Source organism: Prionailurus viverrinus, chromosome A3, assembly GCF_022837055.1.
Source record: "Prionailurus viverrinus isolate Anna chromosome A3, UM_Priviv_1.0, whole genome shotgun sequence".
Lineage (NCBI taxonomy): Eukaryota > Metazoa > Chordata > Mammalia > Carnivora > Felidae > Prionailurus > Prionailurus viverrinus.
Genome location: NC_062563.1, coordinates 39,564,950 through 39,581,055, shown reverse-complemented (window position 1 = coordinate 39,581,055; position 16,106 = coordinate 39,564,950). Strand labels below are relative to the sequence as shown.

Sequence of the window (16,106 nt, the reverse complement as noted above, 5' to 3'; positions counted from 1 at the left end):
GGAAAGTCCCATTTTGAAGTCCCTTGGTGAAAGGAAAAGATACTAGGGAATAGAATAATGGTCCCAAAGATTTCCAGGATCTAATCTCTGGAACCTGTGAATGTTACCTTATTTGGCAGAAGGGACTTGCAGATGTGATTGAGGATCTTGAGATGGGGAGATTATCCGATATTATCATGGTTGGCCCTAAATGTAATCACAAGTGTCCTTATAAGAGGAAGACAGAGAGAGATTAAAGCATTGGGAAACTAACAAAGGGAGTAAACCTGGAAATCCAAGGCAATAAATATGTCTATTTCTGAAGTAATTACCTGTACACACTGTAAATGTTGGATATATTTTAGGGATAATTTCTCAGTTCCATTCCTTGGATAGTCTTAATATTCCCATGCTTTAACCTAAATATTCATTTTCATTTCTGGTTCAAGCCTTGAGGGTACTCACTTATGAACTGCCCATATTGTTAAAGACAATGAAGAGGGCATTTTTAAATAACTTTTAAGGAAAGTGTAATGAAATGCCTTTTAAAAAAAAATGATCACTGGAATTTGTTTGCTTTTGTCCCAGTAAAACCTCAGCAGTTCTTTACTCAAAAAGAGGATAAACATTTTCACCAAGATGGCGACGAAAGCAGACTTGATCCATATGCTTCCCGTGCACCATCGCCTTCAAATGTTAGAGTAAAGGATGATGTTAGGTCAGCTCACGTACTTAATTGTGTTTTCATATAAGTGCAGCTTGCAACACTGAAGGTAACATAAAAATAAACACTTCTAGCAGTTCTGAAAATGACTTGAATGTTATTGTGGACATGTACAAATTGGACTTCTGGTTTATTTCTTTCCTTTCAGAGAGCAACTCTTACATATCTTAAACATACTCCTTATCTCCCTCCCACCAGACTAGCAGACTAGATATGGTTCCCTCCCCGTAGCCTGCTCTCTCCAGTAGCTGCCTTCATTCCAGTTGAAAGGAACTTTCTGGCAGCTCATTGGCCCAAGAGTAAGGAAATGGTTGCTTAGCAACCAAATCCTGACCCCTGCAAACCTGTAAAGAGGAAACTTGTGGGCCAGCCACCTAGTTCTGCCTGTGATATAAGTAAGGAGGAACTGCTTATGGGAAGATGAAGCCCCTGTCCCTGTTAATAGAGATATTGATCATTCTTGGGGTCATAATTAAAAGTAAGTTTTTCTGTCTTTATGGTTGTCTATGAGGGTCTTCTCTCTTTAATGGTAGTAAGGGTAGAAGCTGATTCAAAGATCATAAGTAACCTCACTATACTCCCAATTGATACCATTTGGGGGGTAAGTACTTAAGAATATCCAAACAGGATAGAAATCAGTGATACTCTTATTTAGGATAATACCTGGCAAAGATGTGTGTATGAGAGAAAGAGAAGGAGGGAGGGAGAAAGGGAAGGAGGGAAAAATAGAAAAGATTGAGCAATTTATGAGGAAAGCATTAAAGTAATTTTTATAGAGTAGGGATATTTGAGACAGGTTGTTAAATTTTGTTGAATCCAGAATATTATGAATATTTAGTTCCAGGACTTTAATGGAAAAGTAGAGGACTCAAAGAGTTGTAAAGTGCATTAATTTATATTCTTACAGCCTTTTTTAATCTTTTCACAGTAACATTTGTATTTCCAAAGTTTCTAGGATTTCTAACTAGTTACTATCTTAAAATGGAAATTATTTTCCAGTCTTGTTTCTCTGGCCTTTTATTGAATTAATTTTTACTCAGTCCTCAGATAATTTACTCTTCCTGAATTCAACCTAAGAAATATTCATGTACATTTAATCTAAGAATGCAAGGTTGGTATAATATCCAAAAATTAATTAATGTAACACACCACATCAATAGAGTAAAAGATAAAGACCACACACGGTCATCTCAATTGATGAAAAAAAAAAACAAAACAAAAAACATTTGACAGAATTCAACATCCCTTTCTGATAAAAACACTCCTCAAATTTGAAATAGAAAGAAACTTTCTCAACTTAATAATAAAAAGCATCTTCGAAAAATCCACACCTCACCTGTACTTGTGGTGGACAGGATGGGAAAAGAAAAAGTAAAACTATCTGTATTCACTAAAGACAGAATCTAATATACAGAATATCCTAAGGTATCCACTATAAAATTATTAGAACTAAGAAATGAGTTGAGCAAGGTTGCAGGATAAAAGGCTAATAAACAAAAGTCAATTCTATTTCTTTACAGTCACAATGAACAAACAAAAAAAATGAAATTAACAGTTCCATTTAGAATAGCATCAAGAAGAATAGTTACTGGTAATACATTTAACAAAAGTACAAAGCTCTTACTCTGAAAACTACAAATATTGTTGAAAGAAATTAAAGAAAACCCTAATAAATGAAAACACTTCTCAGGGCACCAGGGGGGCTCAGTAGGTTAAGCATCTGACTCGATTTCAACGTGGGTCACGATCTCACAGTTCATGGGATGGAACACTGCATGGGGCTCAACGCTGACACCGTGTGGATCCTGCCTGAGATTCATATTCTGTGTGTGTGTGTGTCTTAAAATAAATAAACATAAAAAGAAAATACTTCTCATGTTCATAGTTTGGAAACCTTAATATTAAGACAGCAATACTCTCCAAATTGATCTAGAGATTCAATATAAAATCCCAGCTGACTTCTTTGCAGAAATTAAGAAAATTATCTGAAAATTAATATAGAAGTGGATGTTTTTAAACAAAAAGAACAAATTTGAAGGACACACACTTTCCAATTTAAACATTTACTACAAAGCCACAGTAATCAAGACTGTATGAGACTGACATGAAGACAGACATAGGTCAGTGGAATATCACTGAGAGTTTGGAATTAAACCCTCAAATTTATGGCCAGATGATTTTTGGCAAACATGCCAGGCAACTCAATGGAGAAGGAAAAGAATAATTTCTTTAGCAAATGATGGAGATGACTGGAGAGCCGCATGCAAAAAGAGTGAATTTGGATACCTACCTCACACCTAATGTAAAATGAGTCAAAGATGTAAATATAGTAACTAAAGATGTAATCTCTTAGAAGAAAACAGGCATAAATTTTTGTGACCTTCATTAGGCAATGATTTGTTAGGTATATCATTAAAAGCACAAAAAAAAAAAAAGAAACAGATAAACTAGACATCATCAAAATTAAGCATTTTTATGCTTCAAGGGACATCATCAAGAAACTGAAAAAACAATCCACACAAAAGGAGAAAGTTTTTGCAGATCATATATCCAATAAGGTTTAGCATTCGGAATATATAAATAACTTTTACAAACTCATCAGCAAAACAGCAAACCAGTTTTTTAATGGGTGATAAATATTTGTATACAAATTTTCTGTTTGGACATCTGCTTTCATTTCTCTTGGGTATGTACCTAAGGAATTGGATAGACATTTCTCCAAAAATGATACAAAGATGACCATAAAATGCATGAAAAGATATTCAACATCATTTGTCCTTAAGAAAATGCAAATCAAAACCACAATAAGATGCCACAATGAGGATTTAACTATAACAATAAGAGTGGGGACTGAGAGGAGCAAATGGATGACAAGGCTAGAGAGAATAGTGACATAAGAGTCCAAAGTAAGAGTGTCCCTAGAAGATGGGCATGTCCAAATGCCAGAGAGAGTATGGAAGTGAGGTAAGGGCCAACAAGGTATCACTAGATTTAACAACAGGGAAGTCTTTACCTTTCCAGGATAGTTTTATCAGAGAAGCAGGGACAAAACCTGATTTCAATTGATGGAAGTGAATAGGAAGAGACAAAGTAGAGACAGTGATGATAATTACAGAGTTCTTTCTGTATTATGGCACTTTGCAAGGTCAGACTTGAGTCTTTAAGAGATAATTTATTGATTGCAGGTCTACAGAGACCCAGGGAAGTAGTTAGGGGACAAGACAGTTACTTTACAAGCCACGCTATAAGACCTGTGGTTTGTACCCAAAATCAGGTTTTACCCCACTCTGTTTTTTTTCTTTTCCAGCCTTTATAACCCTAGATCTCCAGGCAAAACAGACAGGGCTGCCTTTTTTTCACTCACATATACCTTGCAAACTTGCGTATTGTTTTTTATACATTTTTTCACTTGATGCTCAATATACTTTGACTTCACCTATGTAAAATTATTGAGAGAGGGAAGCTGCCATAACTATGTGATTGTTCCTGACTCTGCATTGACCTAGGGAAAGTTCTAAAAGAGTTTCTGACATTTTTTTCCCTTTTGGTAAATCCTTAGAAAAAAGTAGTTCATTCTGCTGTAAAAAAATGCATAGTTTATTCCAAAGTGTGGCTTAGAAAATGGAAGTATTTTCTCTTTCCATACTTCCAAACCAGCTTCTGATTTAAGGTAGTGTAAGGTATATAACTGAGGCAGAGAAAAGACATTACCAGAACTTCTGGCTCTAAATTATCTAGGATCCAAGGTTTTCCTAATTTGTCTATCTCTTTCTAGCAGTAATTCACTATCATACAAGTTCTACAGTTTAAAAAATATATGATATAAAACAAAATGAAATAGAAAGTTTATAGTGATTCCCTGACACCCATGTAGCAATTCTATCCCAGTTGAAAATGCCAAGTAGCTCATCAATCTGAAACTAATCAGAATTCAGAAAGCAATTGTCTAGCAATCATATCTAGGTCCCTGTCAGGGCCACACTAAGGCCAAGTCCTGGACGTGTTGCAGAGGATACTGTGCCTAAGCAGTACAAGCAGACTATATCTTACTGTTACATAAAGTGGCTTGCCAGGGCTCCTGGGTGGCTCAATCAGTTAAGCGTCCGACTTAGGCTCAGGTCATGATCTCATTGTCCATGAATTCAAGCCCTGTGTTGGGCTCTGTGTCGACAGCTTAGAGCCTGGAGCTTGCTTTAGATTCTGTGTCTCCCTCTCTCTCTCTGTCCCTCCCCTGCTCATGCTCTGTCTCTCTCTCAAAATTAAATACACTTGATCTTAGCCAAAAGGCCGAGAAGTGGTATCTCTCAAAAATAAATAAATAAACATTAAAAAAAAATTTTTTTTAATGGGCTTGCTATTACCAGTGCTGTTTTAAATAACTTGTAGAATTTAGGAGTTCTGAGCTACCTTTGCTTCCTTCCAGTTCTTTTACATTATACTTCTAAACAGGGAACAAATACATTGCAAGTATATAGAGCATCTTTCCTTGAAGAGAAGCAGGAAAGAGCACACGTGTCATGATGGGATTGCTCACTATTATAGAGAAATTTGATTACTGCGTTATGTTATAAATCAGTAAGGAAGCTGATTTCTCTTTTGTGAATTGTCTTGAAAAATATAAGGCTCTTTCTTCATAACCTAGGTTTATCTGAAAGGTTTCTACAACTCTACAATATTACTACTACTTCTACAATGACTACTACTCTTTGGAACAATTCAATAGGACAGCACTCAATGGGAGGAGGGCAGCCCTCAGCCTGAGAAGAGCTGGATGAACAGACCCTCCCCCCCCCCATCTCATAGCTGAACCCATTAATGTCCCTGCATCAGCTTTATTTCGGGTTACTCAGGCTGCTTAGAGGAACTGCCTCCTTCTGACACTCTTCCCAATTCTATTCCATTTTCTGTGTACAAGGGCTCATGTGTCTCTCTTGTCACATACCTGCCCCAAGAATTCTCTCTGCCAGTGATAGCCCTCTACCTGCTCTTGATTGATCCTAAGATCTACTTCCCATCCATTAAGACTGCCCTCTCAAAGAATAGCAATAGCCCACTGATTACAAATCTAGTGGCCTCTCACTACTCTTGTTTCCTAACCTCTATACAACACTTGACACTTTTCTCCATCTTCTTTTCCCCCTCTACCTATGTAGAATCTTAAACTGTCTCACTGGCTTATCTTTCTCAACCCTCCCTTTAAATGTTATGCCCAAAGTTCAGAAATTGGCTCTCATATTCTATGTCTCTGCTACTCCTTCCCAAGCCCCAGCTTCTTTTACATATGTATTTGCATCCTAGACCTTCCTGCTATCTCTAGATGTGTACATCAGCAGCATGATGATATCACCAGTAGTATATGGCCTGCAAACACCTTAAATTCAACCTCAAATTTAGCTCCTCTTCTGTATTTCTTCTCTTATTAATGGCATCAACATCCCTCCCTGCTCCCCTAGTTCTCAAGAACAAAACCTGAAAATTGTATAGTCATACAGTTATAATGCACTAAGTATCATCTAATTTAATGTTTTGTATAGATGATAGGACTGAGGCCCAGAGTAGTCAAATTGATTCCTCAGGGGCATTCTGCAAAGCCACATCTGGAGCCAGAATCTTCTAATCCTTTACCATCATAAATTCCTTTATTCCTTAAACAAATCCTGTCAACTCCATAGTGCTTCTCCCATCTATGCATTTTCATGTCTCAATTTAGGGTCTCATTTTAGTATCTTTTATCTACATGACTGCACTTCTTTTTTTTTTTTATTTTTTAAATAAGTATTTATTTTTGAGAGGGAGAGACAGCATGTGAGCAGGACAGGAACAGAGAGAGAGGGAGACATAGAATCCAAAGCAGGCTCCAGGCTCAGAGCTGTCAGCACAGAGCCTGATGTGGGACTCGAACTCACAAACTGTGAGATTATGACCTGAGCCAAAGTTGGACACTTAACTGACTGAGCACCCAGGTGCCCCTACATGACTGCACTTCTAACTCTCCTCTTATTTACAATACAGTACTTCCAGAAATAATATTCCTAAACCCCAGACTTGGTCATAATTTTCAAGCACCTACTTTATGCCAAATAAAATCCCAGTGTCTTGTCTAGCAGTCAAAATCCTATGCAATTAGATCCTGACTTCCTTTCTTTTTTGTCTCTGCTACACACATATTTTATTTCAACTAATTTAACTAATTTAAACTAGTAGCTACTCAGTATACCACCTAACTCTCACTTTGATGTCTTTCTTAATCTTTTCTGCAGTTGAATGGTTCACAAAGCTGGCCTGACTGCAGGAATGTACTGTCATTCCATTTTCTTCCCATCACCACCAGAAATCTACAGCATAACATCCTACTCATCTTTTAAGGTCCATTTCAAGTTCTACTTCCTCCCCCCCTTAAAAAAAAAAAAAAACTTTCCCAAGCCCTTCCTCATAGCACATGCACCTTTCTCATGCATCACAGTCTCATAATTGAGTTAGTTTTTAACTTCCTCATCAGGTTCTCAACAATTTTTTAAATTAGCACTTGTAACACTTTAAAATTTCTATAAGACATTCCCAAAACCTGTGGAGTAGGTCATGCAGATATTTTTATGTCTACTATTCGAGATTTACAGATTTTCAAAACCCTGCAATACAGAGTTTACTAAAACAGGAATTGTACAGTAGGAATCACGTTTTCTCTTGTTTTTACTCTGTATCACCTGTTTGTTATTTCTAAGTCTGTATTCTCCAAAGTGGACTGCTCTGAGTTTTTGCCTCATAATCATATTTACTTACCTCAGGCTGTTTCGACATATTGCCAAGCAGCCAGATGAAAAATAAAATATTCAATTCATCATTCAACCATTTTAAAATGTAGTATACATACGTTTGCTGCTGTATAGAACAAACAGCTAGGTGACTGATTGAGTTACTTGCTTTTCAACCAGTTGTTCTGGCAGTATGATGATTATATAAACTCTAACAGTGGCATTTAGTCATTTTTCACTGATTTTATATTTTACTGGCATTTGAAATTTATTTACTGTAGCCATCAAATTTTATTTCTGTAGTTCATCAACCAATGAGATACAGTAGACAAGAAAAACCGGTTTCTTAAGACTTCTGTAAGTCTGGGGGCGCCTGGGTGGCTCAGTCGGTTAAGTGTCTGACTTTGGCTCAGGTCACGATCTCGCGGTCCGCCGAGTTCGAGCCCCGCGTCGGGCTCTGGGCTGATGGCTCAGAGCCTGGAGCCTGCTTCCGATTCTGTGTTTCCCTCTCTCTCTGCCCCTCCCCCATTCATGCTGTGTCTCTCTCTGTCTCAAAAATAAGTAAACGTTAAAAAAAAAAAAAAGACTTCTGTAAGTCTGCCTCACAGAGGTAGCACCAAGATTACAGTGTTGGACTTGAAGAGAATATTCTCACTTTGGAAAAAGTGTACACCCTGAAGCTTCCCTGATAGAACATAGTCTTCGAAAACAATTCATAGTCTCTGGAAAACAAGTAGGAATGCCCTTAATGAAAAAGAAATTATGAATAACCTAAAAGACAAAATAAAAGATAAAATGGATTAAAAGTAGAAACTTTTACCCAAAAATGTACAAAAGAGAATATGGTTAGAAATGACATACAAGTGGGTTCAGGAAAAAGGAAAGGATCCTTGGGGCAAAAAGAGAGGATTGTTGGTTAGAAACAATAGCAGCTGCAGTCTAGCAGTCTGACTTGTACCCTCCTCATGACCACCACCTCCATATGCAAAGGAGACAGCAGAATTTTCATTTCTAGTAATGAAAGGCTAGGTGACTAGGCTATTTGGTCCAACCATCCCACTGAAAAAAAAATTGTGCATAAAATATACAAGCTTCTTAAATGCATCAGAGTTGAGAAGATGGTAAAGAACTACCAGATAAAAAAATCTAAGGAATTGCTAGAATCAAGAGAAGTAAGCACAAGAGCACCTCAGCAGGGCCGGGTCTTGCCTCACCTTGGTCCCAGTCCTGTACCTGAGCATCAAAGCTGCTGTTATCCTGAGCCAGGCAAATGTGGGCTTTGGTTTTTGTGCCCTCACAAAGCAAGGAGAACAGAATCTGATTCTCAGGATCTTTCCAAGGTGAGGAGTCTAATAGGAGACCTTTTCAACATCCACCAAGGACTATAAAGTACTGTACTCTTGTGATAAGGGCAGACCAGAAGTAAACCCACCCCTCCCAAGTCCAGGGGTCTGCAGAAACTTGACACTTAGCAAAACACAGAGTAAAGTAAGAAGAAAAAAAAATACATTCCTGAGAAGTTATGGTCACAGGCCAGCTCCATTGGAGATTTACAGCTTGGGTAATCCCAGGCACCCTGAGCCTAGAACTCAATCTAAGATTGTCCTGTACTTGTACTGCCCTAGGCCTCTGGCAAAATCAAATTCATGTTGTCTCCATTGGAAAGCAACTTCATTTTAGGTCTCAATCCACTGAGATAAAGTTTTCAGTATATAGTAAAAATAATTCAGTACACAAGGAGACAAAGCATGAGGTTTGGGGTGGCATTTTGGCAGTGATGTAATGTCTGCTGCAAATGGCTAATGATACTGAGGGAGCACCTATTCCCAGATGACTAGGTCCTGTCTGACACATCCTGATAGCATCTCCTCCAACACCCACAAGGTAACTGGTGGCAGGCTTAGGTGATTGTTATAGCATTCAGAGACAGGTTAAGAGGGAAAATCCAAGTCCAACATGAGGAAAAGTAACCACATAAAAGCATCAGCCTACACACACACACTATAATACCTGAGGAAACAGAACAAGTAGAGGAAATCGTTGCAGTCTTCAGAACATTAAAATGATTATTATGAAATTTAGAGATGATATTGTATCCATGAAAGAAGAGCATGCCTTAATGAAAGAAAAAAGATGAGCTATTTTGGTATTGAAATATATGATAATAAAAATAAAAACCTCAAGGCTGAATGCCAAAATTGACAGAGCTGAATAGCAACCCAGAAGCTCAAAAATGAAACTGAGAAATTCTCTTATAAGCACAATGAAAATGGACAAAAGAGATGATGTGTATGAAATAAAGTTTCAAGAACATGGAGGATCCATCTAAAAGTTACAAATTCACATAATGGGATCTCCAAAAAGAGAAAATAGAAGAACTGAGAGGAAGAAATAAAGAAATTAAATAAAATTCCCCGGATCTTAAAAAGACCTTTTTTAGAGTTTTTAGATTAAGTTCCACTAAGTGCCAAGGAGGAAGATTGAGAAAAGACCCACTCCTAGAAAATAATGGTAAATGTTTAGTACTTTATGGATAATCAGAACATTGTAAAGCTTCTTTTTTTTTTATTTTTTTTAACGTTTTTATTTATTTTTGAGACAGAGAGAGACAGAGCATGAACGGGGGAGGGGCAGAGAGAGAGGGAGACACAGAATAGGAAGTAGGCTCCAGGCTCTGAGCCCTCAGCCCAGAGCCCTACGCGGGGCTCGAACTCACGGACCTCGAGATCGTGACCTGAGCTGAAGTCAGACGCTTAACCGGCTGAGCCACCCAGGCGCCCCGTAAAGATTCTAAAGAGAAAAAATACATTATTTACAAGGTGAAAAGCAGCATGTTGACTTCAAAGTCATTAGTAACATTGGGTACAAAAAGATACTGGAGAAAGATTTTCTAAGTACTGAGGTAAAATGATTTTGCATCTAGAATTACATAACCTGACAAACTGTAAAGTGTAATGGCAAAATAAGACATCTTCATACATGAATGGATTCAGAAAATTTATCACCCATAAATCCTAGCTGAAATATTGACTGGAAGATGTGCTCCAGGAAAATAAAGCATGAATTTAAGAGGAACGCTAAAAATCAATGGTAACCAAAGAAACCTTTCAGACATGATACAGCTTAGTAAATGTTTGTTTTAATTTTAAAAAATATAACAATCAAATTCATCTTTAAAAATCTCTTTCACAAGGCAAACCCTCTTACACCGTTCGTTGGAATGCAAACTGGTGTAGCCACTCTGGAAAACAGTATGGAGGTTCCTCAATAAGTTAAAAATAAAACTACCCTACCATCCAGAAATTGCCAGAAATTGCATTACTAGGTATTTACCCAAGGGATTAAAATACTGATTCAAAGGTATACATGCACCCAATGTTTACAGCAGCATTATCAACAATAGCCAAATTATGGAAAGAGCCCAAATGCCCGCCAACTGATGAATGGATAAAGAAGTTGTATATACATATACGTGTGTGTGTGCATGTGTGCGTGTATAATGGAATATTCCTCAGCCATAAAAAATAATGAACTCTTGCTATTTGCAACAATGTGGATGGATCTAGGGAGCATTATGCTAAGAGAATAAGTCAGACAGAGAAAGAAAATACCGTATGATTTCACACATATGTGGAATTTAAGAAACAAAATGGATGAACATGGGGCAGGGCAGGGGGACAAAGACGCAAAACAATAAACAAACTCTCAACTATAGAAAACAAACTGAGGGTTACTGGAGGGGAGGTAGGTGGTGGGATGGATAAATGGGTGATGGCTATTAAAGAGGGCACTTGTTGTGATGAGCACTGGGTGATAGCAATGAATAGCTAAATTCTACACCTCAAACTAATATTACACTGTATGCTAACTAACTGGAACTTAAATTAAAACTTGGGGGGGGAGTCCCTTTCACAAGAGTGACAGAAGTTTAAAAATAGCTGGGAATAAATTTAATAAAAATTAGACAAGGCATATATGAGTAATAAAAATGAAAATTTTCTGAAGAGCATTAAACAGAAAACTGAATAAATCAAGTCTATACACCTAAATGAATCTCAGTATTATAAATATGCCAGGTCTTTGTAAATTAACAGGTAAATCCAGTGCAATCCCAGTGAAAATATCAATACATTTTTTAAATGAATCTGACAACCTTATTCTAATATTCATCTAGAGAGGAAATGAGGAAATATATACTAAAATTCCCAAGACAAGTTTTTAAAAGAGGAACAAGGGTATGTGTGCATATGTGCACTTGTATCTGCACAGAGAAGTTCTTGCTCAACAAAATAGTGAAGTATGCAATTATAAACTACAGTAAATAGTGTATTACCAGAATAATAGGCAAATACATCAAGAAAATAGAGCAGAGAGTTTAAAAATGAAACAATGTACAAATGAGAAATTCTTACCAAAAGAAGGTTTCTCAGTACAATGGATAAAAGATGGACTGTAATGAATTATTGTCAAATTGTCTATTCATTAGTAAAAACCAGGTTCCACTTCATGCCAGTCAAAACAAACTGATTCCAGATTGATCAGAAACATAAACAGGAATAGGAAAACTATAAAAATGGCTGAAGGAATGCAGGAAAATTTACATTCAAGTGATTAGTAAGTCCTTGAACAAGACACGTGCGCACGCAGACATACACACACATTACACAAAGGTTATAGGTGAAGAAAAGATTGATAGTTTTGACTGCATTTGAATTTAAAACAACTGTCCTGCAAAGAATACCATAAATAGTTAAAAGGCTACTAACAGACTTAAAAATATATCTATAACATAAACACCAATCAAATAATATCCAGAATATATTTTAAGACTCCTAAAGATATTTTCTTAAAAATCCTAATAGAGGGGCGCCTGGGTGGCTCAGTCGGTTAAGCGTCTGACTTCAGCTCAGGTCATGATCTCGCGGTCCGTGAGTTCGAGCCCCGCGTAGGGCTCTGGGCTGAGGGCTCAGAGCCTGGAGCCTGTTTCCAATTCTGTGTCTCCCTCTCTCTCTCTCTGACCCTCCCCTGTTCATGCTCTGTCTCTCTCTGTCTCCAAAATAAATAAATGTTTAAAAAAAAATCCTACTAGAAAGATGGGGAAAATATCTAACAGTCTGTTCCTTGGAGAGGAAAAGAAATGCCCCTAAATGTGATCTTGCTGGTAATCCGCAAATGGAAATTAACAATGAAATATCAGTTTATCCCAATACATTTGCAAAAATAAGTGTTGGTTAGGTTGAGGAAAGATTCATATCCTGATATACCATGTGTGGAAGTATAAGTTAGAGTGGCTTTTCTGGGAATGCCAGAAATTCTTCTAGAAAAAGGAGTGAGATAGAATCAGGGAGAATTCAGTTGAGGTATTATAGAACCAGAGATCTGCCAATGTATACTGGACTCTGTCCATGCCTTTTACATTTTTGTTGTTCTTCCTTGGGATTATTAACTCTATTTTGAAAATTCCAATGTGTTTTAGATGTGGTAAGAGTAACCACAGGAAAGGAGTTTGAAGGGAAAGGTGTTTGCAGTGGCTACGTGAGAAAAAGCCAAAGAGAAGGTAAAATCCAGTAGGAGATTCTTCTCCCAGTGTTTACCCTATATAGTTTCTTAATTTTATTTCAGTAAGGGAAGTGATTTTCTCACAGATGTTGATAACATTTGCTTTTAAAAGGTAGGCCTTTGGATAAAATTAACAACCCAAGAAACAACAGATGCTGGCAAGGATGTGGAGAAATGGAAACCCTCTTGCACTATTGGTGGGAATGCAAACTGGTGCAGCCACTCTGGAAAACAGTGTGGAGATTCCTCAAAAAATTAAAAATAGAACTACCCTATAACCCAATAGCACTACTAGGAATTTAGCCAAAGGATACAGGAGTGCTGATTCATAGGGGCACTTGTACCCCAATGTTTATAGCAGCACTTTCAACAATAGCCAAATTATAGAAAGAGCCTGAATGTCCATCAACCGACGAATGGATAAAGAAGATGTGGTTTTTATATACAATGGAATACTACTTGGCAATGAGAAAGAATGAAATCATGCCATTTGCAGCAATGTGGATGGAACTGGAAGGTATTATGCTAAGTAAAATAAGTCAGAGAAAGACAGATATCATATGTTTCACTCTTATGTGCATCTTGAGAAACTTAACAGAACACCATGGGGGAAGGGAAGGGAGAAAAATAGTTACAGAGAGGGAGGGAGGCAAACCATAAGAGACTCTTAAATACAGAGAACAAACAGGATTGATGGGGAGGTGGGGGGGAGGGGAAAATGGGATGGGCATGAGGAGGGCACTTGTCGTGATGAGCACTGGGTGTTATATGTAAGTAATGAACCATAGGAATCTACCCCCAAAACCAAGAGCACATTTTACACACTGTATGTTAACTAATTTGAGAATAAATTATATACATATATATATATATATATATATATATATATACACACATATGTATGTATGTATGTACGTTTTTAAAAAAAGGTAGGCCTTTGGAGAAGAAAGAGGAACTGACATTTATTATTCAGCCACCGTGTATTTATTTATTTTTTAATTTTTTTTCAACGTTTTTTTATTTTATTTTTGGGACAGAGAGAGACAGAGCATGAACGGGGGAGGGGCAGAGAGAGAGGGACACACAGAATCGGAAACAGGCTCCAGGCTCCGAGCCATCAGCCCAGAGCCTGACGCTGGGCTCGAACTCACGGACTGCGAGATCGTGACCTGGCTGAAGTCGGACGCTTAACCGACTGCGCCACCCAGGCGCCCCTCAGCCACCGTGTATTTAATAAACACCAAACACTACACTTTAGTTCTCTGTCTTGAACAAACTGAGGTTTGATGGGGGATGGGGGAGAGAGGAAAGTGGGTGATTGGCATTGAGGAGGGCGCTTATTGGGATGAGCACTGGTTGTTTTATGGAAACCAATTTGACAATAAATTATATTAAATAAGTAAATAAATTGGGACACTTAAAAAAATAATAATAGGGGCGCCTGGGTGGCGCAGTCGGTTAAGCGTCCGACTTCAGCCAGGTCACGATCTCGCGGTCCTTGAGTTCGAGCCCCGCGTCAGGCTCTGGGCTGATGGCTCAGAGCCTGGAGCCTGTTTCCGATTCTGTGTCTCCCTCTCTCTCTGCCCCTCCCCTGTTCATGCTCTGTCTCTCTCTGTCCCAAAAATAAATAAAACGTTGAAAAAAAATTAAAAAAAAAAAATAATAATAATAATAATAATTCTACTCTGTCTTCATGTCTACTCCAGAGATAGGTACAGTACTGAAGCTCAGAGCAGTTAAATAACTTATCCAAGGTCACATGGCTAAGTAAGGAGATAATGAAATGTTATTTCTGAACATCAGTGTTGATGATGTCCAAAACTAAGTATCTCACAAACCAAAAATAATAAGTGACCTAAAATTATATCTGGTATTTTTTTAATTTTTAATAGATAACTTTTAATCCATTCAATAGGAATTGTTAAATTTACAGAAAGTGAAGCAGAAAACTTTCAAATAGTAGTCAGGAGCTAGTGAAACAGATTATTTGTATTTAAAAAATACTTGTAAATGTGGAGTTAAATCTGACTAGAGGAAACTGGAAGTCAACATAGGGAGTTAGTGTTTATACAGTAAGCTACAGGGACTTGTAGGTTTTTAAGCAGATGTGTGCCTTGCTGGAAACAGTACTCAAGGAAAATTATTCTGAGGGTAGATGTAAATTGGATTAAAATTAGAGCAATCATGATTAAATCTGTTAGGAGGCTGTTGTAAGAATGTAGTCATGAAATGATGAGGGTCTGATTTATGCTAGGCTTTCCACAGGAAACTGAAAACTCACCCCTACAGAAATCCCTTTGACAGAAATTTTCTCTGGGTGTTTGTAAGTACAAACCCTCACTCTTCTTACTCCTACGTCTCCCCAGTTGTGTACCTATTTCTGGTGACTTAGACACATCTACGCACTGCTATCCCTGGTTTCACCTGCTGCCATGTTACTAGTCCCAGGTTTTGGAACCATCCTTGTTGCCAGGTTTGTCTCTTATCACTTGTCTCACCTCTGCCGTCCTGGATTCCTTCTGTGGATTTTCCTATGACTTGTGTTATTCTGCTTTCCAGTCATTACAGTTTAATTCCCAGGCTTTTACTTCTTAAGTGGCTGCCTGTTCTGGAATCAGTGTATTATCCTTTTGTAGTTCCTGACCTTCTGCACTCCGCATCTGTCCACTCCAAAGTCCTTGCTAACCCAGCTCAACTCTTAGGTCATGCCAAAGAGAAGAGGTGAGGACTGACATTGAGAAATACGCAATCATTAGCGGATATAAAACCAAAGAGGATATCTAAAATAGGGGTTTGAAAGGAAAAAGGATATCCAGGATAGTTTAAAGTCACAGAAGCCAGTGTACGACACAGAGTCTGAAAGAAAGGTCAGAAAAGAACCAATAGTTAGTATTTTTTATACTATTATTACATGTAATGGTCAAAGAAGCTAAGGCATGAAGCACCATTTTAGAGAACTAGGACAGTAGAATCAATAAAATACTTCTGTTTAGTTCCATTTGTTGGAACTAATGTTGTCCGATGTTGTCTGCACAAACCAGCAAACATTTTATTTGCCTATAACTTCCCAGGCAGATTTCCCTCATAGAGCA

General features: G+C 37.7%; 1 protein-coding gene across 5 annotated transcripts in view; it reads left to right on the top strand.

The window, feature by feature from the left end:
* SEL1L2 (SEL1L2 adaptor subunit of ERAD E3 ligase) overlaps positions 1 to 16,106 on the top strand; it is a 123,902-nt gene that overhangs the window by 5,019 nt on the left and 102,777 nt on the right. For 3 of the 5 annotated variants that reach the window (XM_047853197.1, XM_047853196.1, XM_047853195.1), the window contains exon 1: positions 1,046 to 1,181. The exons of 1 other annotated variant lie outside the window; for it this stretch is intronic. In XM_047853197.1, coding sequence (XP_047709153.1) covers positions 1,124 to 1,181 — 58 coding nt within the window. In that variant the 5' untranslated portion in view covers positions 1,046 to 1,123. Of the gene's footprint in view, positions 1 to 1,043; positions 1,182 to 16,106 lie in introns of those variants that run through there. One more of the 5 variants, XM_047853198.1, reaches the window with a different exon arrangement.